Source organism: Zychaea mexicana (assembly GCF_025766255.1).
Source record: "Zychaea mexicana strain RSA 1403 chromosome Unknown BDB00scaffold_166, whole genome shotgun sequence".
NCBI lineage: Eukaryota > Fungi > Mucoromycota > Mucoromycetes > Mucorales > Lichtheimiaceae > Zychaea > Zychaea mexicana.
The window spans coordinates 1-18,718 of NW_026516829.1; the positions used below are offsets into that span (position 1 = coordinate 1).

Consider the following 18,718-nt stretch of genomic DNA (forward strand, 5'->3'; position numbering starts at 1 on the left):
TAAAAATTACGCGGCCCGGTTTACTTAATTGGTACAGTAAACGACGCTTGATAACAAGAGTAACAACGTGTTTATCCTTGTGGCGAAAACTGATTAGGTGTTAGAGTCATTTTCCTCTCAAGCTAGTTGCCATCATTTCATACATCGCTGCAGTAAGCACTGCTGATTACAGATGATCAATAGGCAAGTCTCCAATTGAGTGTGACACCTGCTGAATTAGCCAGCAACCGTTGGCCGTAGCAACGCTGTAATGACAGATTTCTTTTAACGGCTATTACTCGACCCAATTTTATATAATCGATTATCTGCTACTATCTGAGACCGACACCATTATGTTTATTATGGAAAGAATTGAAATTTCTGACTACGGTAATGGTATGTAGTAAGCTCGTCTTCGCTTGTTATAGACTAGTTCGTAGTAACTATTAGTGCTATGAAAGGAACTTTGGTTAGGTGAGACCTGCGTCGAGTTAAAATAACGATTTGGATGAACGAATCAACAGTATTTTTCTCAGGATGCTATTTTATATTTTCGAGCTTGCAGTGAGACAAGGAAGAGTTCAATTAGAAAGAGGATTCTAATGACACTTACTATTAATCACCACGTAACATCCAACGAAGCAACGCACGTGTTTAAGTAATTACTTACTTTCGTTAATGATTTGGTACCAGCTGGGTGCAAATATAAGATGGCTCCAAATTCCAACTATGCAACTATGATGGGCAAACGAGCGTCGTAGAAGAGAGTTTATAGATGCTTAAGAATTGTTGGCAATAACAGCATCCGATGAAATACTTTGTCATGCTAATACTCAGCTAATTGGTCGTTGGAGTATCATTATAAAGCTTTATTATGATTAATGAAATGGTGGTTTCACAAGGATTATTTTATCTGCATGGTAAAAGCACGTCAATGACTTCAATAACGAGTACCGCTTACTGTAGCAGCATCTACAACCTTCCGAATTTCTGCTAGATCCTCATTTGTCAGCTGAAGTTGGCCACCCTTGAGGTTCTGCTCAAGATATTTGAGCCGCTTCGTCCCTGGGATAGTAATGAAATCCTTTCCTTGGGTTAAAACCCATGCAAGGACCAATTCTGGTGTAGTGGCACCTTTCTTTTCAGCGATACCCTGTATCTTGGCTACGAGCTCCAGATTCTTGGAGAAATTCTCGCGTGAGAAGCGTGGGTTCAACTTGCGGTAATCGTTGTCAGCAAGATCGTCTGGCGACTTGATGGCGCCTGTCAGAAAACCACGACCAAGGGGCGAACTTTTGGTTCAATAGTAGCGTAAATATAATTTTCTCTTTTGCTATTTGCGCTCCCCACACTGTCAGTCACAAAATGAGCTTACTAAGCAACGATGGTAATGCCTAGCTCCCGGCAAGTGTCAAGTGCTCCATTGGTTTCAATATCGAGCGTCCATGGCGAAAATTCAACTTGATACGCCGAAATCGGATGGATCCTGTGTGCACGTCGGATATTTTCGGCGCTGCATTCCGATAGGCCGATGTATCGAACCTTGCCTTCCTTTACCAACTCTGCCATAGCCTTCACTGTATCTTCAATTGGACTATAAAGTCAGGGACGATTTGATAGAAGTTAATTACAAAGTCTCTGATTCACTCTTTTCTTTATAAACATTGACAATAGCTTACGTTTCTGGGTCATATCGATGTTGATAGTACAAATCGATGGTATCGACGCCGAGACGTTTAAGACTGGCTTCACAAGCTTTGCGCACATACTCGGGCTTTCCGTTTGGGGCCGAAAATGCTCCAGTCTTCTCATCCCGAACGATGCCAAACTTTGTGCATAGAAACACCTTGTCGCGGTTTCCTGACTTGGAAAAGTATCTTCCCAGAAGCCGTTCGTTCTCACCTACGCCGTACATGTCGGCAGAATCCCAAAAATTACAACCGAGTTCGAGTGCACGGCTCAGAACAGCCATGTTCTCTTCCTCATCTGTAGGGCCATAAAAATCGCTCATTCTAAAAACGGTGACGAATAGTAAGTAAGTACTATGATGAGTTTTCAACTTATTGCTCACATTTCCTCATCGGATTATAGTATTTGGCATTACCCCATGCAGCCCAACCCCAGTGGGTTTACAAACGTGCCGGTCCTTCCAAGCTCTCTTTGCTCTACCATCGTTGAGAAATATGAAAGTTGTAAGATACTCTATGGAACTAACAGCCATATCTGCGTCGGCCTTATATAACGGTTTTTATGCGTGAAACTATAATCTGTGTTTGTATAGAATTACGCGTCCATTGACCAAATTAGTCTAATTCGTGGCTGCTGTTGAACTTGCTCGCTTTTCACCCAGTCGAGTGCTGCACTAAAAAAATTACTACTGCTCGCCTCTTTGTTTATAGCGAGTGCTACACAGGGTTTAAAGCATTCGCATGACGTTTTGAACTAATACAGAATGCTTCTATGATAGTACGGAAAATAGTTCGAGTCAGAAAATCACTTTTTGCTCACTGCCTCAATTGGAATAAAATGATTGCGCAATCAAAACCAAAAGAAGTAAAGCACGGGATTACCGGTACATAGCTGCAGCTACCGCAAGCATTACAAACTAAATACAGTTTGCATTGTGCATTTAGCTGCAGAGAGCAGGAGTGGATAATGATGCTGGAAGTGAGGACGAATGATAATGAAAAGGAACAAGCCAACCATGAGTTCATTAAAGGAATGCTTATACTGATATAAACCGCCTGTTTGCTTTGCTGTTGTCGAGTGGCATTTATATATTCAACGAAGTATATCAAGGTTATTCTTTGGAGATGACACTCTTGAATGTGGCACATGCTTTTTTAAACTGGTGTAGCGTGTATGCTATGTAATTAAAAACATTTGCCATGTTTAATAACAACATAAGCATGAGCAAAAACATATGGCCATTCAGTTGGGTGATGAACCAATATGGCCGTTTCGGATCGTGCGTTGGAACTCAGCTGTAACTTTTGGGACACGTCCGTTGTGTATGGATTTTGGGAATTCGAGAAACTTCTTGGCCGGTACTTTGCTTCAAGAAGGATTCGTGACAAGGTTTTCCTGTGCAGCAAGTTCGTTATTCTCCTTGATGAAAAAACGGATTTGTCGTGAGTGCCAGTAATTAAATATGAGTATGTTCGTCAATGCTGCGACGATAGCCTTAAACGTCCCACTGTGGATATCATCTATTTGTATTATCAACGTTGCCCGGATCCTAGCACGTGAGTTTTGGTTTTGTCGTGAATAACTTCAAATTTATTATTTTTTATTGTTCTGTTGATTTAGTCCCATTGAAGAAACGATGAAGGCATTGGTAGAATTAGACAATGAAATTCGGTATATTGGGCTGTTGGAGGGGTTTTACACAGGAACTAGCATCGGTATGTAATATGCGTAGCGCCCACAAAATCCATCCAATTTCTGCATATCATACCAAGTAGAATTCTCGCCTTGGGCACTGGATGTTGAGGCAAATGATACGCTTAAAACTACAAGGGAGCTGGGAGTATCTATTGCCACATACAGTAGTAAGTATAGATATCTTATCGACGAGTAAAATAATATATGCATTACGATGCTCTTCCTTTTTTTTTTCTGTATTTATGAGATACTGATCTATTTGCTAAATGCGTACCACTTCTCTAAATGTATAACTGACGACAGGTTCTCCTCTTGGTCGCGGTTTCCCAATGGGATCCATAAAATCGTCAGACGATCTTGGCCGAAATGATTGGCGTAAAACAAGTCCACGTTTCCTCGCTGAGAAATCCCACAAAGATCTAGAAATTTAAAGAAAAAATAATCGAAAAGAAAGGGATGCTTCCATCAGAATTGATTACTGCCTGGGGTACTGGCTCAAGGGAACGACTTTATCACTATCACGGGCACCAAACGGATCGAGTATCTTGAGCAAAATGTGAACATTGGCCACACACAGCTACCCGAAATAATCCGCGAAATTGTACTGTTAGCGGCCAACGCTTTAAAATATGGAAATGAAGACGATATAGACTATTTTTCAATAGATCTGCGAATAAAACGTTCATACACATAGCAGCTATCTCGTGCCTATATATTTATCTCTCGGCCCCTCCTTTTTGGTGGCGTCAGCTATCTTTTTTTAGATTAAAGTATATGGGCTAAAACTTAGAACGATGCTTTGATAAAATTACAGTTAGTGTTCCAGCAGTTGTATCGGTGAAGGTTCAGTAACGATTCAGTGAAACTGTAACTGCTTTGGACTAGAGTAACGATGATTTACATCTAGCTTCTGCTACGGTCACTGTGTATGTATATTTAAAAGAGCTACAACGATGATATTGATTACTCGGTTAGCTGCTGTGAATATAGCATATAGATATATCTTGCAGTGAGCTTGGGTGGAAGTGGATCAAGTAACAAGTAGGGGATAAACAAGCCTAAATATTATAATTATCCAGACACCGGCAGACCAATCATGCAGACGTCCCAAAATGAGTATCGGTGTTACCAGTTCGACGTGGCTCGCTTTCAGTTTGCCAACAAAGTTGTATCCATGCATTGCTCAGTTGCGATTTTGGCAGTATTAGCTGGTCTGCTGCCATTAAGCTGTGCTGCTTCGTCCTTTGTCTATGAAGATATCGTGGCCCATGCGCGGTACCGTGTGGTATTGACAGAAGACAAAATCCCAGAATCCTCAGTGTATGCCGACGTTGAAGAAGAAGAACAACTTAATGTCAACAGCAAGGTAAATCAACATTTTAGCAGTGCAAAGCAGAAAAAACGGTTATAAAGACTAACACAGTATGACCTGTGTATATTTCTTTCATTTGCAAAGGACGATGCTTTGTCAACGCATTTCACGTACAATAGTCAGCCCCAGAAATCAAATCAAGTTATAATGATGAGTGCCTATGGTCAACCATTTCACTGTACGATACCCGACGTTGAAGAACAGCAAGACGATTCAACCTTTTCAACAACCAAAGACAATACTGAAGAGGACACGCACAAGATTATCGAACGAGGCTTAAAACTTCTGGAACCACTGAGTAAAGGATGTCTACTTTACCAGGTATGTTATAAGAGCTCATGGTAACCATGAAAAGAGAGGAGCTAGTTGTTTACCTTTGGAATACAACCACAGAAACCTGGTTATTGGACATATGAATACTGCCATAAGAAACATATCAGACAATTCCACGTCGATCGCAGCGCAATTCAAACGGATCCGCCTGCTCGTACACCCCACGGTCAATCATTTTACCTCGGTTTCTTCTCTCCTAGTAGTAGCAGCAGCAGTGGTAGCAGCAATAGCGAACAAACCGATGTGGCCGAACCATCCACAAATCTACAACATATCGGGGATCAGCGATATCTGACACAGCGATGGACAGGAGGATCTGAATGCGATCTTACTGGCAAACCACGAACAATTGAAGTCCAATTTCACTGTGATATGAATTCCCATGACCGGATATCCATGTTCCAAGAAGTTACCACATGCCAATACCAAATGGTTATTAGCACCCCGAGATTATGTCAAGAGATGATGCTGGCATCGCAGACACAGTCCGATGTCAACAAGATTCAGTGCAATCCTATCGTACCTGACCACATGCTCACATCATCTTCACCTGCTCATCGATTGGAGGAGCAGCCGGTCGCCGAGGACGCAGCGCCTGCGGAACCAGAACTGGGGCCCGAAGCTTCTTCATCAGATCAGGAAGGAGAGGAAGGATATGGACGCGTGCAACAGCAAGAGATCATTGATCAACAGCACCAGAAACAACAACAACAAGAGACCACAAAGGAGGATCTATTGGCACTTATTTCGGATTTGACTGCACAGATCAACGATTTGCAAAGGCAAGTCGGCGGAACGTTACCGTTAGAGCAGTTGTTAGGCAGTAATGGCCAACAGCAGCAACAACATGGAGGTGCCGGACAAGAGGAGATGGAAGTAGCATTCTTTCATGTGGACGAAAATGGTGCCTTGGTACCTGAAGAAGGCGTGGATATGAAAAAACTTATGGAGTCGTATATGAAGATGCTCGGCACCGTCAAGGAAAAGCAAAAGCAGCCGAAACACACGGAGGCTGAAGAAGATCAAGCACAACAGCGAAACAGAAAAGCATATGAAATGACTTATTACCAATAGAGTATGAAAATTAACTTTTTTATTCTATTCGACATATTCTGGTTGAGTGATGGATGAACTGGTGAACACGGGGCTGTTATTGTTGGCGAAGAAAAAGGCTAAAGTCAACAAGGACTACCTTCGGATATATATGCTACATGTGAAAATGAGGTTATATTGAATCTTCGCTTCGGTATACATGGACAGGATACAACTTGATCCCATAGCTCTAGGAGCTGCCCACACCTGAACCAAGCGTTTAATTTCCAAACTGACATTGTCCAGTTTTCACACACACAACCTCGATTAATCCTTATCAATTGCCAGCCATTAATCCATCCCACGCAAACTGCACACATTTTGTTATTTTTATTATGCACCTTCAGACTTTTCAGCACTAATATATAAGACTATACAGTGAAAACCAAAAGTGTATCAGTATAGGCTTGTTGACCACGCAAACATAAACATACGCTTAAAAGGGTTACAGTAACACACTTACCGTTGTTTCCTCGAATAAAAGTGTCACCATATCGATTCGTTAATTCTCCATCCACGTATTCTTCAGTGTTTTCCAAAGCAATGTTCATGTAGCCATCCAGACATGCCAAGACGCCTAATATTTTTACATGAATGAGATTCTTCCTTCAGATTAGATTCAACGCGCTGGATCGATTGTGCCACATAAAATCGAATCGATTCATCAAATTGAATGAAGTAAGTAAGCTTAAAAGAGAAAAATAGGACTGACCTCGGTAATTGATGCCTGAGTTAAGCTTAACAAGAACGTGCTGGTTAAGCACAGTGTTCAAAAAATCCGACGGTGAGTGTGTATGCTTTTGTTCGTCTGCCATGTGGAATGAGATAAACCCGTGGAGGTCTTCAACTTTGGCTGGGACCCAAAGTCACGATTTAGCTAACGTTATTATAAGCGCAACTGTTTACGAAAAATCAGTGTATCTCTAGTGACATAGTACTCTATAACGTGTAACTGACGTTGCACCTTTTTGTGCATACGTGATTAAACATCTTTTATCAAACTTTCTATATGATTACTTCTTTCATCTTATTCCACAGTAATAGTTCCCATTATATGTATTGTTCGGCATTACAAGGGTTTAATTGAACCAGATAAGTTTGCTTCCAACAAAACCATCCACATTGAAGTAGTAGGTGGTAGTGATCCAAGCCCGGGATTTACTGTATCGCTTGCGTTTATGAACGTCATATTAGCAATGACTGGGATATGACATGATGGCCAAGTCTTATCATATACATGATGACAGAAAGCGATGCGTATAGAAGTGACACATAATGAATATATAGCATGAAACGGGACTATATATAAAGTTCAAATATGGAGTACCATATAAGCACAAAGCGACCGGGGAAAAGATAAATGTGTACTACAGCTGTTCTCGATTAAAATGGAGTATGTAACGATCGCAAGTATTAAGTGTCTGCTAACTCAAATTAGGGCACTAGAACATGCGAAGGATTGGGATATACTTAGTTCAGCTTCCTTGTGCGCGCTCGAGCCGCACAGTCGAACTGCATAACGTAGTCTCGAGTATCATTATATGGTCCCAGGATGAAGCACCCACAGTGTCATAAACTCCAAATATAATTTGTGTTTTTTTACTAAAGAAGCTATAATAACACAATGCACAGCGACTCATAGCAAAAGTTCCTAGGGTGCAATGAATGTATCGCCATAACCGGAACCCATCTACATAGCTTTTCATCAAATTAAATCACGTAAATATGTTCTTGAACTAAACTACATATCGCAAGAAAATGAATGCCCTTGCACCACTGGCAAAAGCATATGTGAGTATCAAAGTTAAAGGCTCAAGCTCCGGCATGAAATATGCAAACACACACGTATGTCAATGAGTTATGGAATCCATTTGCCTCTATACCGTACATAATGGTCGTCAAGTTTCTAAAACGCTAACGAGCCTTGATATGATGACAGTGGAAGGGTATGCGCTCAGCGCTGAAAATTAGCTTCAAATACCCCGTCTTCTGCTGTATGCGACGTACAATACTAACATATCCAAACATTGCGAGTTTCAATTAACGGTTCCATTTCTAATGAAGAAAGTGCATCATTGTTGTTTTTTTACCGAGAGTATAGAAACATCCAGACATAGTGATTAACTTGTCTCTATCGTTACAGTAGATTTTTACAACCCGTACTACTGATAATTCACTGTGTACAACTGCTGCTAGGTTATGTGTATCTTTTGCTGGAGGGGTAAAGAAGACTAAAGAAATGTTCATCTACTCAGCAGTGCCCTGAAAGAATTCACCATGGACAGTACGCATAATCGAAAACGCATCAGACTGCCCACCCTTCAGGGCAATCACGGGCATAACAATTATGGGCAGTAAGACATTGTTCATTTGTGTAACAAAGACGACAATATCATAGGAACAAGGCCGTCGCAGGGCTAACCAATGGAAGAGAAGAAGAAATGGGCCACAACCGTCGACCTTATTGTGCTGCATTTCAGAAAAGACCTATATATTGAGCATGTATCGTTCATGCTGCCGACCAACAGCTGCATGTAGTCTAAAGCTCAATCAATGAGTAGCATCTTTATGCTCAGTGGTTCGTTTCTTTCCAATCTTTGACATATACAGTACTACTTCTAACTTTACAAACAAGGTCACAATAACAATGAAAGCATATGGTCTTACTCTCTGTTCAACAGAGATGGATCCTGCGGCCTTTCCCATTTTGAAGTGTTGTGATTGTATATAACGATGACAGAAGAACAAACCTTTACATTTGCTTCTTTGTTAGTTCCTACAATAGCGAGAAGGAACACGGCTCTTTTGCATGGTATAAATTGAAAACAATGAGTCTGCTGCACCTCATATACCCGAAGCTATTGTAACCAGAAGCCAGTACTATTGTCTCGACGTCTTTCTCTCCGTATATAAATACTGGCATATCAAATGCAAAACGTGTTAATAATATACACACTACACCTTCTATTTACCTACTCTACTCTAACCATTTGCCTCACCAACCTCTCTTTCTGTCTTTTATCCCATCAAAATGGAATTTTGTTCATCGCTAGAGTCAACGCCAGAGTCAGCAAGTTCTCCTCAGCAGCAAGAGGCTGCAAGCCCACCAACTCCACAGCAACCTGGATCGCCACAGCGTGAAGGACAGCCCCGTGAAGAGCAGACGGGTGAAGAGCATTCTGGACAGCAAGAGCGTACCCAAGAAAGTCGGTCTGGTAAAGGACCTCAGCAGCAACGAAGCCGCGTCGACAAAGGGAAAGGCCGCGCAGTTCCGGGACAAGGTATGTACGATTTACTTTAATGGATGCTGCTGCTGACATAAAATCTCAGCGTAATTCTAACACGACTCCATTCTGAACAATTGAAGGAGAATCTGGCGAACTATCAACCTCTTCTGCATCTGGTATGTCTCATTATTCACTTTGTGTTATTCAGCAATGATGAAACATCAAACAACGGGATTTCCTTTTTTACTATGATAACCAAGAAAAACAATAATCTAATGCAGGTACTCCTAAGCAGCAATCCCCGTTGCGGGCAGGCTCCAAGCGCGCGCACGAGCAAGTGGACCGTGGCGACAAGGAAGGAGAAGAGGAGAGATCCCCCAGAGCCCGCGGATCGGGTAGTGCATCGCCGACTCTGGACAGCAAAAAGGTCGCGGAAACGTACGTATAATTCAAGACAAAATGCTATTGTTACTACGTGACGAGGAAGAACAAGGAAACCAACTCACAAGTAAGCATTTTGTACATGTAATAGACTACTTCCTTGGTTGGCCACTCTGTCAGCAGTCATCAAGCTCACCTATGAGGATTTTGAAATCGCCAACAAAAATCTATCAATGATCAGTGATCGTTACCAGTTTTTGGAAAACCTTTTCAATTTTACCCAAGATATGGAAAATTGTCTTTCACGACCTCCTTATTTTATATCACTCCCGGACGACCCCCTTGCTGACTATCTAGTCCAGATGAAAAATCAGCTTTTTAACGAGGCTTCTGAATACATACGGTTGAATCTACAAGGCGGAAGAAAAACACACCCAGTAACAACATCCTCTTCGGCCGCGGCTGCGGCTGCGTGTTCGTCGTCGTCGTCAGCTCAAGCCACAACAACAACAACAACAGCGCCACCAGCAGCATCGACTGCCGAAAAAGTGGATACGAAGAAACAAAAGAAAGAAGCAGTCGATCCTGAGGAAGGAAAGGAAGAAGAAGTCGATCCTGAGGAACGAGAGAAAGGAAAAAAACGCATGGGCTATATTAGCTCATAATGATGCTCATTTTTTACTTGTTCATATACGAGAAATGCAATAGTATTTTCAGTGCAAGCAGTAATAACAATGCAGCAGTATATTTTTTGTCTACCAATAAATAGTAAAATCAGTGCATCTGTCTTCAAAAATTAAAGTGTAACAGATATGGAAACGACATTCATGCAATTTGTGCTACAACAGTGATTTCAATATAAAGCAAACAATTCAATAAATTCAGACTGTGCACTCGTCTTACATATATAAATTTGACAGGTTCTTTCATAGTTTTACTACGGCGGATAAAAAAGCATATGTACTTCACGTGGTAGGATGTGCTTAGCATAGTTAGCATAGCAGTATTGTTCTCAGCATGTTTGATGGATTAAAAAAGCATCATCAATCAAGGATAGGTCACTAACAACCGAATCAAATATCTGATATCATAGAACTCTCTGTTTCACCAAGTTTGCATAAATGTTGTATATCAATGGATTATATTGACAACAAACCTGTTTTGTTCCTCTACATAACACCTTTATTTTACAGTGATAGCTTCTTCAGTCTCTAAGATAAATCACTCCATCAATAGCGGAGAGCTATAGTAATGAATAGCAAGTAGCGCGTAATATGTGTATATTGCGCTGGTGTTTTTATCATTCTCTTCGTCGATGGAAGCGGCTTATCATGTAATATTAGTGCGTAGTCGGTTAAAACATTATATCATACGCGGATTATTTTGTCGATATTTTATAGAGATGGTTACCAATATATGAAGTTGCTTTGCTGTTTCATTAACAGCATCTCTGTTCTGCCATCAGTGATAAGTCTAACATGCCATTAAAAAATAAAAGCGTGAGAAAACATTTGTGCGTAGATGCATCATGCATCTGGCTTCCCAAAGAAATGGTATCAAGGAGCTTTTCGTGTGACTGTGTACGGAGGGCGTAAAGTGTAAGCATATAAAAGAGAACATGGACCGATGCAAGACGTGCATATTGTTTTTTTTTGAGGAGCTAGCATTGTGATGGGCGAAACGAACAAAAGAACTTATATACGCAAAGCAACGCCGGATGACATTTATCTTACGCAAAGCATCGTCAATTTGGTGAACCGAACATTTCGAAGTGACAGCTGTAAGTGCAGTTTACATCGAGTCTAGTATAACCTTTTCAAATGATATTAATTTTATTCTTATCACTCGACGGAACATTGTGAACATATAATCAAACAAAGGTGACTTAGTCTCCGATACGGAAATCTTTCCCGACAACGAGCGCGTTACATTCGAAGAGATTGAAAACCTGATAGTTGAAAGTGGTGGAAAATCGAGTGCGCTCTGGTTCGCTTTCGATCAACAGTGGGTACAAGAGCACGGCAAGTACGAAGAAGTCATTGTCGGTGCAGTGAAAATCGGCCCGTATAATTTCCGTAGCCACAAGGATAGTTGCATCCTCGAAATCTTCGCCATTTCCCCTGAATATCGAAAGCGTGGTCTAGGCAGCTTTCTAGCTCAGGAAGCACTAAAGTATGCAAAGGAGTCAGGATATACGACAGCGTATTTAATGGTCCTCGACTCAAAACCGAAACTGCTTGATTGGTGTCGACGGGCGCTAGGATTTGAAGAGATTTACACTGTAAAATATACAGGACGTCATAAGATCAACAGGGATGCAGCCGTAGTTGTATTAAAGAGAGAATTGTTTTACAAAGGTTTATTATAGTTTCGCCAATTATTTGTATGCATGTTAGATAAAATCCTTTATACACAAAATAGAAAAATAATGCGGGTTACACGTTGACACCTGAAGAAAGTGACTTAGGTCAATGTTGTCTAGTAACAGTACAAGTACTATACTACAGATGAAATAATGCAGAGCTTCTTACCGTTAGACACCATCATCATCCTTGTTGGCTGCTGTTATGTCCAACTAAACCTGCATACATTGCTCTGATGCTAACATTCTACATAACAGCTATAATATTTTTCTGGAACGAAACATGCTACTATGCCACTGTTTGAACGGTGGCAGCTTGTTACCAAAGATGCTGCTACTGTTATGACTTACTAAAATATTGTCATAATAACAGATATACGATATGTACTTATTTCTAGAATTAATTAATGTCTTGCTGTAGGTTTCGGCACTACGAGTACTACTGCATGAAGCTGCATATGTCTACGTAGTTCTTCATATACAGTATTTCCGATCCCAGACGCATGACGTCCCGCGGGCGCTATAGCGCTATATAAAGGGGTACATGCTGCCGATTAAAATCAATCAACGTTTCTTTCTAAATGGTGCCCGAACGGTTGGATACCATATACGTACGTAAGACAACATCTGACGATGTGAAGCATACGCAAAGTATAGTCGACATGGTGAACAAAGCATTTGGCGGAAGAGGAAGTACGAAGTGAAACAGTGATCTGTAATGGAAAATATACCATTTTCTATACATAACGAGCTCAATGACATATTAATTGATGGAAAAAATAGATGGATGGGTGTCTAACAAGGATATCGTTTCCGGCGACAGAATTACTTCTGAAGACATCAAGCGATTAATCGCTGAAAGTGATGGGAAAACTTCAGCCCTTTTTTGTGCATTTAGGAAACGCTCAACGAACGGGACTCACGATAACAGTCAAGGAACCGAAGAAGATGAGATCGTTGTGGGTGCAACGTCGGTAGGGCCAAACGAAGATGGTAGCAACAGTAACAATAAGGACGCTTGTCTTTTGCACAATTTTGCCGTTTTACCAGAGCTACAGTCCTCTGGAGTCGGTCACATGTTGACACGAACGACGCTAAACTATGCCAAGAACGAACTGGGATATAATGTTGCGTATTTGCGTATTTTTGAAGAAAAAACAAAACTGCGAGCTTGGGTTTGTCAAGTATTTGGCTTTCAAGAAGTTGGTACTTTTGATTATCCCCAGCCACATCGTCTCAAAACAAAATCTCACTACATTATTCTTAAAAAAGAACTCTCATGTACCAATAGCTCATTGTAGTTTTGTTGATAACGACTACAGCATGTAAAACTCGTTGCGTCATTATAAAGCTCAACAGCATGTCGATTCTTGTCTGATTATTTTTTTAGCTGCTTTGAAGGATAATAGACTAGTGATGAATAGAAGGAGCTATCTTTCTTAACACACGCCGCAGAGTCTTTCCAGGTACAGTTTTTGGAAGTTGATCACAAAATACTACAGTATAAATATGCTTGTAGGCAGCAACTTTTTCTGCTACGAGTTGGTTCAATGCCGTGACTATTTCTTCGCTTCCCTATACCCCCTGTATTAGCACTATGTAGGCGCAGGGAACTTCACTAGCTTACTCTAGATCATAATGAACAATAACCGCGCTATTGGCAACATTCGGATGTTTTAGCTGTATAACAAAGAATAGCACAACTCGTTATTACCACCAGAGTCAACCGTGAAACGAAGAAAAAGTGTAGTCCCCCACGTATGTGACATTAAGTGATTACACCATCAACCGAACCACACCACTTCCATCACCATCACCATGTCTGTCACGTACAAGCAAGTCTTCCAGTTCAGCAGGGGCAACCTATACACAAAAAGTGGATCAAGTCATAACTAAGTATATACATATAGCAAGTATGGTCTCTGGTCATTAATTATCAAAAGAGAAGTTTGGCACCAACCTGAAAACCTTTGTACTTGATTAACTCTTTGATGCGATCAACAATAAAAATATGTCCGCTTTCATCAATCATTGCTTTATCTCCGGTATGATATGGTAATATCCGTTAGAATCGATGCACCGTGCTGTTTCTTCCGGACGATTTAGATATCCCTGGGTTAATGAGCATATATGAAAGAAGTGTATATTTACAAGCACCATTTAATACCACACCGTTGTTGGTATTTCGTATTATACAAAAGGCTGACAAGATGAAGAATCATTTCTACTACTGTACATGTCCATACCTTCATGATGTTTGGTCCCTTCACCAGTAGCTCCCCACGGCTATCAAATCCTACATCAAGTAATTCATAGAATCAGTGAATTCTATGCATAGCAACCCATTATATATCGGCATTAGCAAGTGAAATTTTGTTCTGTATGTACCATATTCTTTTTCATCAACTACTCTGGCTTGTATTCCAGGTACAAGCACCCCTGCTGAGCCTACAGTAAACGACGACGAGGTTATATACCGTACGCCGACAGTCAAGTGTTTCGATTTTACCTTTAGCAAGATCTTTTTCTCGCTGAACACAGATAATTCCCGATCCTTCTGTCAAACAATATGCTTGCTTTACTACGACTCCTTTGAGCCGTTCTTGGAACTGTTGTATCAAGTCAGGACCAGCAGGTGCTGCACCAGTTAACACCGCTTCCAATGAAGACAAATCATATCGATCAACGGCACGGTCTCTTGCTAAAGAAAGCAGGATAGGTGGGACCACATATGTAAAGGTAATTCTGTATTTTTGCACAGCCTCACAAAAAAGCAAGTTTTTAAACCGTTGAAGCACATAAATGGCGGCCTTCATGTAGAGTGGGGCGAGAAAGCATATAGTCAGCCCGTAAATATGGTAGAAAGGAATTGCGGACAGAACACAAGATGTCGGTTTTCGGTAGTATCATACCCAGATTCTACAGCCGAGTATTGGTATATGTTGGACATGATGTTGCCGTGCCTATAAACATAAATAGATTATATTGACAGTCAATAATGCTGCGTGACACCGCTAACGTTTGATAGTACAATTATAATTTTGAGGCAATTGTATTTCCGTTGACATTACACCTTTGCTCTTTCCTATAACGCGATACGGAAAAACACTTACAAATTAGTAATTGAGCACTGAGATAAGTTTTGGCCCAGATTCCCTATATACATTACCTGTAGTCCCTGATGAAAAGCAAAGGAACGCAACAGTATCTAGTACTTCCTTTACAGATTTGAACTCGAATGGTTTTATTATATGCTCGCCAATCAAAGCTCTTGAGAAAGGCTGAATTCCTTCAACCATTTCGTCTCGAAAAACAAAAATAGATGACTTCTCCAACCCTGCACTTTGTGCTGCAAGGAGTGCCTTATCAATATTAGACGCATGTGATATGAAGAACCTTGACACTTGTTTTTCGAATTTGGTACACCAACTCCTCTACTGTATACGATGGATTCGATGGGCTGACAATTCCACCTAAAAAAATAAAGTTATTATCTCTAAGAAGCAAATTCGGATGGTAACAAAAAGTCATATATCCTTAAAAAATTATAGTTGCCGACCTGTTATCAAAGTACCACATACTGGCACCGCATACATAGTCAACCTATTTTTGTAATACGAGTGTCCAAATATTATGCGTTTAGTGTTTATGTAAAGTTGCATATATATCCCAGAAACAATAAAATACAGCTGCCACCTTAGTCGGCACACAATATACAATCTCATGATCAAGACACATACCATGTTTGGTGCGTACACCACTAGAACATCTCCAACTTGGAAGTTACAATACCCTGTAAACCTGCACCAAAGCGGTAAACCATATCTTTCAGCTTGCTAAAAGTAAGTTTTATGAGCTGATAATGCATCCACAAAGCACACCCGACCTGGGTCGTGATTTTGCTCATCATTTTCGAAAATTGATTGTACGATTCCTGTTTTGGGAAATGTGGCGGAAAATAAGTGAGGATGGATGCTATCGGCGGTTATTGTATGTAGAGTCGATGTAGACGCTAGTAATAGCACTAGTACAGGAATTAGATGTAATTGTGCTTGCCATAAAGCTCCTGGTAATAGTTCGCAAAAAATTAGAAAGAGGAAAGGACAGGTGGAATAAAAATTCACGATTTTTATCGAAGTGCATTGCCCCGTTAATTGCTTGTGACTTTTACTGCGTATCGACATATCGACATATCGACGACAATGACGTTTGACAAAGTCGGCATATTTTCCGCTTCACTTGACGTATAGCGAGTTGTACCTGCATTTTATGAATGGAAACGTATGAGACCGGTCATTGCATCAAGTTGCTTTCAGTGCCGTTTTTTAGTAAGTGAATGACGAAAGAAAAAAATAAGTCTACTTACGTGTGTTATACCCTCTGCTTATAGTATGTCGTGCCGATACAACCCAACGTACATCATAAGTTCTGCGAAGCACATCATGGCTAAGCTCAATATGTAGAGCATACCAACAAGCTTGCGTTATAGCCATTGCTATTTGAAAGTTGTTAGTAAGAAAGTGACATGAAATAAAAAAGAATGTATTATTATACAATTACTATGTAAGTTCTATGTGTTATTATAAAATCTATAGTTAATAGTTGTTGGTTTTCTAATTCTGCAGATCATAATCGAACAAATGATCAAATGCTTCGCCACATCCATTTTCCTTCATCCAGTCTTGCAGCTTGTTAAGGTCATTGTGGTTAGCGAATTGGCCGTGAATATCAAATTTATGCTCAGTCATATCACAAAACCGCCTTAAAGCGTTCATTGCTGCAACTGATTCGCATTCCGTTTTCTCTTGCCATTTGGAAGACATTTTGCGATGTGAAGCTGGTATATCGGACCAAGAAACGGTTTTGATATCGTTGATGAACCGTGATACATCCTATTGCAGATACATTTATCAAACTACACATTTAGTAAATGGTGGCTCACATCTTTTCTAAATTGCAGGTCTTTCCAAAGCTGACCTTCTCTTTTCCTTCTAGACACATAGCACCTGGTTTTCCTGGGCACAGAAATCCAGTGATCTTGTATTTTGGTGCCCAGTCGATAATATGTCCACGCTATAATGTTCATCATAATTAATGGCCACGGACGAGGTGCGTTTATTGGCACGATCCACCAAAATCTAGGGGAATAATGCGTTGCTATGCAGTACCTTTTCTCGGGTATAAATCATAGGAAACCAAATCCATTCCCGGACAAATGTGCAGGGACCTTCATCCTTGGCATTTTTCTTTTTGTCAATGGCTTCTTGTTCGGCTAATGCTCGTTCAGCGATAGGCTCGGCTTCGGCCTGAACATACTGAATTTTTTCAAGGATGCATGAAGCACGGTCATCTGCACTAGCTTCGTACGCCTGCAAAAGCTCTGTTAATGAACGATGCGCTTCGCGCGATAGCCAGGCGCTGTTGGCAGAAGCAATAGCAAGATCGAACTCGGCCTGTCGTTTGATGGACAGTTGACAAAAGATTGACAGCGGCAGCTCCTGGTCACGAGCTGATAAAAGAAGCTTGATTTCAAAACTGATCGATTCTCCCACGTTCTTTGTCTGATTCAGTTTATCGTCGTCATTGGTTTCGTGGAGCTGCTGTAATTCACGATATGTCGTCAAATCTCGTTCGCTTCGAAAACGAAATTCGTCTTCTCCATAGTACATTGACTGTAATAACTCGACGACATTAATGACATCTTCAATTGAATCCAGAGTCAAGTCGAGCGCCATGGCCAAAGTAGAAAAGAGAAAGGCACATATACACACAAATCAATGAAACTATTGCTTACGTCACCAATTCTCGCAATTTAACGTGCAGCAATCTCAAAAGCGACCATAATCTTTTCGGATCATACGATAAGTAGTGTGCCTACCGGCGGCTCTTGTGCACCTTCATAAAAGATCTTTTAAAGGGATGCGCCGCATATATCATTCACCCTAAAAGTTTCTATCGATAACGATCACCTAATCATATGTAGTCAAAACAGACGTGATCCGCTCTATGGGATGAGAGAGAATAGCACTGTTGACCACAAATTAGTGATGGGATATACGCAGAATCAATTGCTGAACGAAACAAAGTCATGCGAGCATTAATAAAAGCTGATGCGAGAGTTTTATAATGCAGGCGCTGTGGTTAGGGACTCGTCCAATAATCTCCACTCTACAGCTGACGGTCATCGAGCTGAGAATATAAAATACAACGAACGTAATTACAAGGTAGATCATAAAGTGTCATTCTAGACCGCCTCGTCGTCAATTTCAAGGCAAAACGTGAGTTTGTGCATTCATCGGGCGCGCAAAACAAGCAGTATCACAGGCCAATGTTTTAATAGATTACTTCAACGCCATTGTCTATTCGTGCCCTTAATTTACAAGCACTGTATTAGTGCTTGTGCCTGATCTCGGTAACTCATGATGATCAAAACTTACACAGTACGAGAAATGCATAAAGACTGTGACGGCTTGTGCATCTCGTACTCCATTTACTATAATAAAGAAGCTAAGAAAGAAATTTGATTGTTTACAATGATGCAATGATTTTCAATAAAACATCCCAATTCAAATATTGGAGTTTTCAGTC

General features: G+C 40.7%; 10 protein-coding genes across 10 annotated transcripts; 5 read left to right on the forward strand and 5 right to left on the reverse strand.

The window, feature by feature from the left end:
- Positions 1 to 823: 823 nt before the first annotated feature.
- On the reverse strand, positions 824 to 2,174 carry BDB00DRAFT_858122 (aldo/keto reductase). The gene is made up of 4 exons (XM_053125848.1): positions 2,084 to 2,174; positions 1,659 to 1,991; positions 1,355 to 1,573; positions 824 to 1,271 (listed from the first exon to the last, which is right to left on the reverse strand). The coding sequence occupies exons 1-4, from the start codon at positions 2,149 to 2,151 to the stop codon at positions 920 to 922; spliced, it is 972 nt and encodes a 323-aa protein (XP_052973069.1). The 5' UTR covers positions 2,152 to 2,174; the 3' UTR covers positions 824 to 919.
- Positions 2,175 to 2,931: 757 nt separating this feature from the next.
- BDB00DRAFT_793146 (NADP-dependent oxidoreductase domain-containing protein) lies at positions 2,932 to 3,794 on the forward strand (the record flags this gene model as incomplete). Its single annotated transcript, XM_053121187.1, has 5 exons — positions 2,932 to 3,110; positions 3,162 to 3,224; positions 3,289 to 3,383; positions 3,444 to 3,530; positions 3,667 to 3,794. 5 exons carry the CDS (start codon positions 2,932 to 2,934, stop codon positions 3,792 to 3,794), a joined length of 552 nt encoding a protein of 183 aa, XP_052973070.1.
- A 652-nt stretch (positions 3,795 to 4,446) lies between these two features.
- On the forward strand, positions 4,447 to 6,194 carry BDB00DRAFT_173419 (glucosidase II beta subunit-like protein-domain-containing protein). The gene is made up of 3 exons (XM_053116329.1): positions 4,447 to 4,724; positions 4,820 to 5,056; positions 5,129 to 6,194. The coding sequence occupies exons 1-3, from the start codon at positions 4,686 to 4,688 to the stop codon at positions 6,140 to 6,142; spliced, it is 1,290 nt and encodes a 429-aa protein (XP_052973071.1). The 5' UTR covers positions 4,447 to 4,685; the 3' UTR covers positions 6,143 to 6,194.
- A 299-nt stretch (positions 6,195 to 6,493) lies between these two features.
- Positions 6,494 to 6,975, reverse strand: BDB00DRAFT_879231 (U6 snRNA-associated Sm-like protein LSm6; the record flags this gene model as incomplete). The annotated part of the gene is made up of 3 exons (XM_053127843.1): positions 6,494 to 6,531; positions 6,624 to 6,737; positions 6,873 to 6,975. The coding sequence occupies 3 exons, from the start codon at positions 6,973 to 6,975 to the stop codon at positions 6,494 to 6,496; spliced, it is 255 nt and encodes an 84-aa protein (XP_052973072.1).
- A 1,976-nt stretch (positions 6,976 to 8,951) lies between these two features.
- BDB00DRAFT_933943 (uncharacterized protein) lies at positions 8,952 to 10,433 on the forward strand (the record flags this gene model as incomplete). The annotated part of the gene is made up of 4 exons (XM_053129137.1): positions 8,952 to 9,441; positions 9,528 to 9,563; positions 9,669 to 9,825; positions 9,920 to 10,433. Exons 1-4 carry the CDS (start codon positions 9,192 to 9,194, stop codon positions 10,431 to 10,433), a joined length of 957 nt encoding a protein of 318 aa, XP_052973073.1. The 5' UTR covers positions 8,952 to 9,191.
- Positions 10,434 to 11,427: 994 nt separating this feature from the next.
- BDB00DRAFT_858127 (acyl-CoA N-acyltransferase) lies at positions 11,428 to 12,172 on the forward strand (the record flags this gene model as incomplete). Its single annotated transcript, XM_053125849.1, has 2 exons — positions 11,428 to 11,548; positions 11,658 to 12,172. Coding segments are annotated over exons 1-2 (547 nt in total), but the record flags the coding sequence as incomplete, so codon positions are not given.
- A 540-nt stretch (positions 12,173 to 12,712) lies between these two features.
- Positions 12,713 to 13,486, forward strand: BDB00DRAFT_858129 (uncharacterized protein). The gene is made up of 2 exons (XM_053125850.1): positions 12,713 to 12,823; positions 12,914 to 13,486. Exons 1-2 carry the CDS (start codon positions 12,793 to 12,795, stop codon positions 13,429 to 13,431), a joined length of 549 nt encoding a protein of 182 aa, XP_052973075.1. The 5' UTR covers positions 12,713 to 12,792; the 3' UTR covers positions 13,432 to 13,486.
- BDB00DRAFT_858134 (uncharacterized protein) lies at positions 13,468 to 15,383 on the reverse strand. Its single transcript, XM_053125851.1, has 6 exons — positions 15,300 to 15,383; positions 15,204 to 15,215; positions 14,640 to 15,093; positions 14,519 to 14,578; positions 14,091 to 14,426; positions 13,468 to 13,993 (listed from the first exon to the last, which is right to left on the reverse strand). Exons 3-5 carry the CDS (start codon positions 14,944 to 14,946, stop codon positions 14,278 to 14,280), a joined length of 516 nt encoding a protein of 171 aa, XP_052973094.1. The 5' UTR covers positions 14,947 to 15,093; positions 15,204 to 15,215; positions 15,300 to 15,383; the 3' UTR covers positions 13,468 to 13,993; positions 14,091 to 14,277.
- Positions 15,328 to 15,947, reverse strand: BDB00DRAFT_173543 (uncharacterized protein). Its single transcript, XM_053116330.1, has 3 exons — positions 15,871 to 15,947; positions 15,690 to 15,733; positions 15,328 to 15,603 (listed from the first exon to the last, which is right to left on the reverse strand). Exons 1-3 carry the CDS (start codon positions 15,871 to 15,873, stop codon positions 15,393 to 15,395), a joined length of 258 nt encoding a protein of 85 aa, XP_052973095.1. The 5' UTR covers positions 15,874 to 15,947; the 3' UTR covers positions 15,328 to 15,392.
- Positions 15,948 to 16,647: 700 nt separating this feature from the next.
- On the reverse strand, positions 16,648 to 17,924 carry BDB00DRAFT_858140 (uncharacterized protein). Its single transcript, XM_053125852.1, has 3 exons — positions 17,299 to 17,924; positions 17,108 to 17,203; positions 16,648 to 17,022 (listed from the first exon to the last, which is right to left on the reverse strand). The coding sequence occupies exons 1-3, from the start codon at positions 17,863 to 17,865 to the stop codon at positions 16,744 to 16,746; spliced, it is 942 nt and encodes a 313-aa protein (XP_052973076.1). The 5' UTR covers positions 17,866 to 17,924; the 3' UTR covers positions 16,648 to 16,743.
- Positions 17,925 to 18,718: the final 794 nt, after the last annotated feature.

What these genes read in the sequence shown, in the direction of transcription:
- BDB00DRAFT_858122 (XM_053125848.1), bottom strand. Translation starts at nt 2,151, where the DNA reads ATGGTAGAGCAAAGAGAGCTTGGAAGGACCGGCACGTTTGTAAACCCA. An exon ending in CATCGATATGACCCAGAAAC is followed by an intron (nt 1,574 to 1,658) that starts GTAAGCTATTGT and finishes CTGACTTTATAG; the next exon opens with TCCAATTGAAGATACAGTGA. An exon ending in GGCATTACCATCGTTGCTTA is followed by an intron (nt 1,272 to 1,354) that starts GTAAGCTCATTT and finishes TTGAACCAAAAG; the next exon opens with TTCGCCCCTTGGTCGTGGTT.
- BDB00DRAFT_173419 (XM_053116329.1), top strand. Translation starts at nt 4,686, where the DNA reads ATGCCGACGTTGAAGAAGAAGAACAACTTAATGTCAACA. An exon ending in AGAACAACTTAATGTCAACA is followed by an intron (nt 4,725 to 4,819) that starts GCAAGGTAAATC and finishes TCATTTGCAAAG; the next exon opens with GACGATGCTTTGTCAACGCA. An exon ending in AAGGATGTCTACTTTACCAG is followed by an intron (nt 5,057 to 5,128) that starts GTATGTTATAAG and finishes ATACAACCACAG; the next exon opens with AAACCTGGTTATTGGACATA.
- BDB00DRAFT_858129 (XM_053125850.1), top strand. Translation starts at nt 12,793, where the DNA reads ATGGTGAACAAAGCATTTGGCGGAAGAGGAA. An exon ending in AGCATTTGGCGGAAGAGGAA is followed by an intron (nt 12,824 to 12,913) that starts GTACGAAGTGAA and finishes TGGAAAAAATAG; the next exon opens with ATGGATGGGTGTCTAACAAG.
- BDB00DRAFT_858134 (XM_053125851.1), bottom strand. Translation starts at nt 14,946, where the DNA reads ATGAAGGCCGCCATTTATGTGCTTCAACGGTTTAAAAACTTGCTTTTT. An exon ending in AGAAAAAGATCTTGCTAAAG is followed by an intron (nt 14,579 to 14,639) that starts GTAAAATCGAAA and finishes CGTTTACTGTAG; the next exon opens with GCTCAGCAGGGGTGCTTGTA. An exon ending in AGTTGATGAAAAAGAATATG is followed by an intron (nt 14,427 to 14,518) that starts GTACATACAGAA and finishes TACTTGATGTAG; the next exon opens with GATTTGATAGCCGTGGGGAG.
- BDB00DRAFT_173543 (XM_053116330.1), bottom strand. An exon ending in ATGTGGTACTTTGATAACAG is followed by an intron (nt 15,604 to 15,689) that starts GTCGGCAACTAT and finishes TTATTTTTTTAG; the next exon opens with GTGGAATTGTCAGCCCATCG.
- BDB00DRAFT_858140 (XM_053125852.1), bottom strand. Translation starts at nt 17,865, where the DNA reads ATGGCGCTCGACTTGACTCTGGATTCAATTGAAGATGTCATTAATGTC. An exon ending in TGATTTATACCCGAGAAAAG is followed by an intron (nt 17,204 to 17,298) that starts GTACTGCATAGC and finishes TGAACATTATAG; the next exon opens with CGTGGACATATTATCGACTG. An exon ending in GTCTAGAAGGAAAAGAGAAG is followed by an intron (nt 17,023 to 17,107) that starts GTCAGCTTTGGA and finishes TATCTGCAATAG; the next exon opens with GATGTATCACGGTTCATCAA.